The 3,939-nt window shown below is 31.2% G+C and overlaps 1 protein-coding gene across 1 annotated transcript in view; it reads left to right on the plus strand.

The window, feature by feature from the left end:
* The window catches only part of LOC119587753 (alpha-sarcoglycan-like), a gene marked incomplete in the record, with an annotated part of 13,449 nt that extends 10,376 nt beyond the window's left edge, over positions 1-3,073 (plus strand). Inside the window, 2 exon segments of the mRNA XM_037936438.1 lie at positions 366-425; positions 626-3,073. Coding sequence (XP_037792366.1) covers positions 366-425; positions 626-647 — 82 coding nt within the window.
* Positions 3,074-3,939: the final 866 nt, after the last annotated feature.

The raw sequence follows: 3,939 nt of genomic DNA on the forward strand, positions 1-3,939 counted from the left end.
CAATCTACATAATAAGATCAGTGATCTCAGTCAAGTGGTATATATTATGTCTGTGATCTAAACTTATTTCCAAAGATGATTGTGAAGATTCACTCTTATTTTTAATTCATTGCAGTATGTTGAATTATGTTTGCTGTATTAAGCTGTTTACACAGTATTTATTGTGACTAGAATGTTTTAAAGAAAGAAAATTAATCACAAGGAATAGGCAGTGGGAATGATAAGCACATGTGTTGTGAAGTTAGTTCGCATGAGCAGTGTTCTTGCATTACAGTTTCATGCAGCCTGTAATGTAGGATAGAGAAGGACATTAGTAAATACTGTACAGGTATACATCAATTATTTATACATGCATTATCTTTCAGTCGCCGCTTTGAGGACTATGCCACCCTCACACGGCCTGACCCACCACCATATCAGAGAAAGTGAGCGAAAAGTGCTTTGTTTATTGTATATAACCATTTACAACCTATCCAGTGATGGATGAGCTAAAGAGAGGATGATAATACTTAGTTATTGAAGGATATAAGTAGTTTGATTTTAGAATTATTTATCCTCATTATGTATGTGTTGGTATTTTTATGCATTAAAAATTAATTTAAAGAGAATTTATATTTGTTTTCAGTGGAGCAACACCAACACGCTAAGATTTGTCATGGTTGAGGAGACAACTGGACTGAGGAGAGGTTAGCAAATAGATTGCATAATTATGATTGGTGGCATAGGAGCCATGGATAGAATTTTGTATATTGTTTACTTGAGGTCACAAGGAGAGCAGTTACGAATAGATTTTGAGAGTGGATAATAGGGAAAGTTGGTGCATTATTATCTAAGAAGTGATAGGCAGTATCAATTTGAAGTATTACTTGTATCCATTGATATGCTTCATTTTAGGTGTTTGTTGATATATTTCCCTTGTGATTTGCCTCTCTGTGACGTGTGAAGTAAACCTTTGACTGAAAATGTGCCATGAACTTGCATTTAAACTGTCATAGTAGTGCAATAGAACTTCCAGATTCTCTTTAGGCTTACTAACTCTCTTCTGTATTTATAATAAAGTAATTTGACTGTTGCACAATCTTCAAGGTTTCACTTGCAATTTGACTTTTACTTACAAAGTTATTATAAGTAGATATTCAAAAGGATTGACATGTCTGGGCTTTTAAAGTGGTGCATTGTTAGAATGTAATGAAATAGTTACTTATACAGGGAGTACTGTACTCTGATATAGTGTAATTTTTTTACCAAGATTAGTGTGAATATGAAATGAAGTTTCATACCAAATTTTCTTGTTATAATAAAAAAGAAACTCAAAATATGACAGAATATGTCAGTTATGTAAAATTTATGTATCTGAAATTCTTGAACATCTCTGAGAGATCTGTTTGCCAATATTAACCTGTTAATGCCAACGTGATGAATTTATCTCATATGACTCCAATGGTTTTCAGTGGTACAGAATAAATTCAGAAGCCTCTGTGTCAAATCTAATGAATTTGTCTAATCTTTCTCTCTTGAGAAGACCAACTGGAATCTGTTTGAGTCTGAGGATCTTAGATCACAACACATGTCAAGCTTAAGGTATCTGGCCTGCTTTTTGTGATGATGTATTGACCATAATGATGAATTTATCATTATCATAATAATAACAGAACAGAGATCTCCAGAAATTAGTGAGCAGTATGACAAGTTTGTCAAATAATTGGAAAACTGCATAAATTGCAAAGTAAAGTAAGCTCTTGAACCTTTGTCAGGTCCATCTAAGTCCATGAACCAAGCCATTATTATGGATGGGCTAAGGATGATATATATCAATCAATGAAAGGTTAATATGTCAGTGTATATGAAGCTAATGCATATGGATAATACTGTACTTTAAATATATTAGTACAATTGAGTATTAAGTGTTTTATCTTGTGGTGACATTTTAAATGGTGGAAGAAATTGTTGTCCATGGGTTTAGGGTAGGAGAATAGTGGTTATGGTATGAACTTCAGTATATATTATAAACTTAAATTTAGACATAAACTCCACTGAAAAGGGTATATAAAAGCACTTTATAGGAACATGGCTAGTTATTACATACATATATGTGGTATTGTTTTAAAGAAATTTGTAATTATATAAATAACTGGAGGAAACATTGTGGCTAAACTGGTCCTGAATGAAATAGTACATTGTGAATCTACTGATGTTGGTTAGAGTTAGAAAATCATTATAGTCTATGTTCATTATTTTTTTTTTTAACAAAGATTACCAACTGAATTAGACTTTCAGATCCCACAGTGCTTTTGTAATTTCCTGTAAAGTGTATCATAAAAAAGTAAAATAACAGAAAGAAAGAGAAACATACCAGTATTTGAAGTGAATGCATATCATATATCTTTATGTTAAAAGGAGTTTACAGTGTGATTTGTGGGTTATGTCCATGTATGCATACTTGTGTGAAAGTATAAAACAACACATTTTGCATATACTTTTACAGACACTAGCAATAGATTAAGCATAGCCAGTACATAAATACAATGATATGTTTAGGAATTTAAAAAGAGAAAGCCAATATTCTTATATCTGTAAGTTTAATTATTTTATACAAAATGCTATTAAAGCACAGTATTATTTTACATTACATTTAGTAACCATGATCTCTGTAATCATATAATATAAATTGGAAACCCTTTTTTGAAGTGGAAACTATAGCAGAAACTAAAGTTGAGATGGAAGAGTATTGAGGAAAGTATAGTGCAAAATAAGATATATATATGAGTACTTAAGTAAATGTAAACGTGTTTGATGACACTGGTTTTTAAAGGGTTTGGTTAGTATATCAAACTGAAAAGAATTATAGTGTTTATCCTTGTAAATGGTGTCAGAAACATGATATTACTGTGGTACAAGATTTATTGGTTTGTAATAATGCTAAACCACATACTTAACTTACAGGGTACTGATATATCTACAAAAGAATGCTGTCTAGTCAAAAGGCTTTAAAGTATTAGAATTTTAAGATTGTCTTTGTTGTTGTCAGTTGTGATTTTTATTGTTTTGCTTTCAATAAATAATGAAAGTATTAGGTGTTGATTTTATTACCTTTAGATTCCACTTTCAGTAATTATTTGATCAGTAAATAATGTGCATTTAAAAAAACCAAAATTGGTTATGCTTTTCATAGAATCAATGAATTTGATCATTATATATAAGGAATTTCTGATCTTATTAACTCCCATAAAAGGTCAGTCTTCATCATTTATTTTTTAGCTGAGCATGAAAATGAGAGGTAATACTGGCAAAACTGAAAAGGATTTTTAAAATATTCTACACCATTTTTATGTATCATAATTATATTTATTAGAATTCAGTAAATAAATTGTGAGAAAATAAATATCATCCCTCTTTTTAAATCAGTAAAGTTGAGAGAAAAATTAACACTAGGAATAACAGCTGAATTACAGAACCCAGAAATTAAATAATGTGCAGCTGTACAATGCACTGACTTGTAATACATACAAACAAGTACTCTACGGAGCTATGTGGATATTAGGAATGAGACTGGTGGATGTTTACGAAATACCTCTTTTGTAGCAAATAAAACCAATTTTTTGAAATGCATAGAGAGTGGGAAAAACTAAAAAATAAACTAACCCACCACTCCAGGATTTTGATGCCCGACTTTTATCAAAAGATTCAATGAATGTTCTGAACAGAGCTGACTTAAGATAGTAAGGTAACAAGCATAAAGAGAAACTAGAATTAATTCGTACAGGAATGTCAACAATTAGTGACATGTTTATAGTCTTTTGGCTATAGTGGCCTAAAGCTGCGGCCACACAGGACCACCAAGGTATATATGGACGTGACACACAACGGGATAACGTTAATTAAGGTCGCATGGGATACAAATTACATATTTGAATAAGGCAAATGCAAATAGGAGAAAAA

Source organism: Penaeus monodon, chromosome 23, assembly GCF_015228065.2.
Source record: "Penaeus monodon isolate SGIC_2016 chromosome 23, NSTDA_Pmon_1, whole genome shotgun sequence".
NCBI classification, from domain to species: domain Eukaryota; kingdom Metazoa; phylum Arthropoda; class Malacostraca; order Decapoda; family Penaeidae; genus Penaeus; species Penaeus monodon.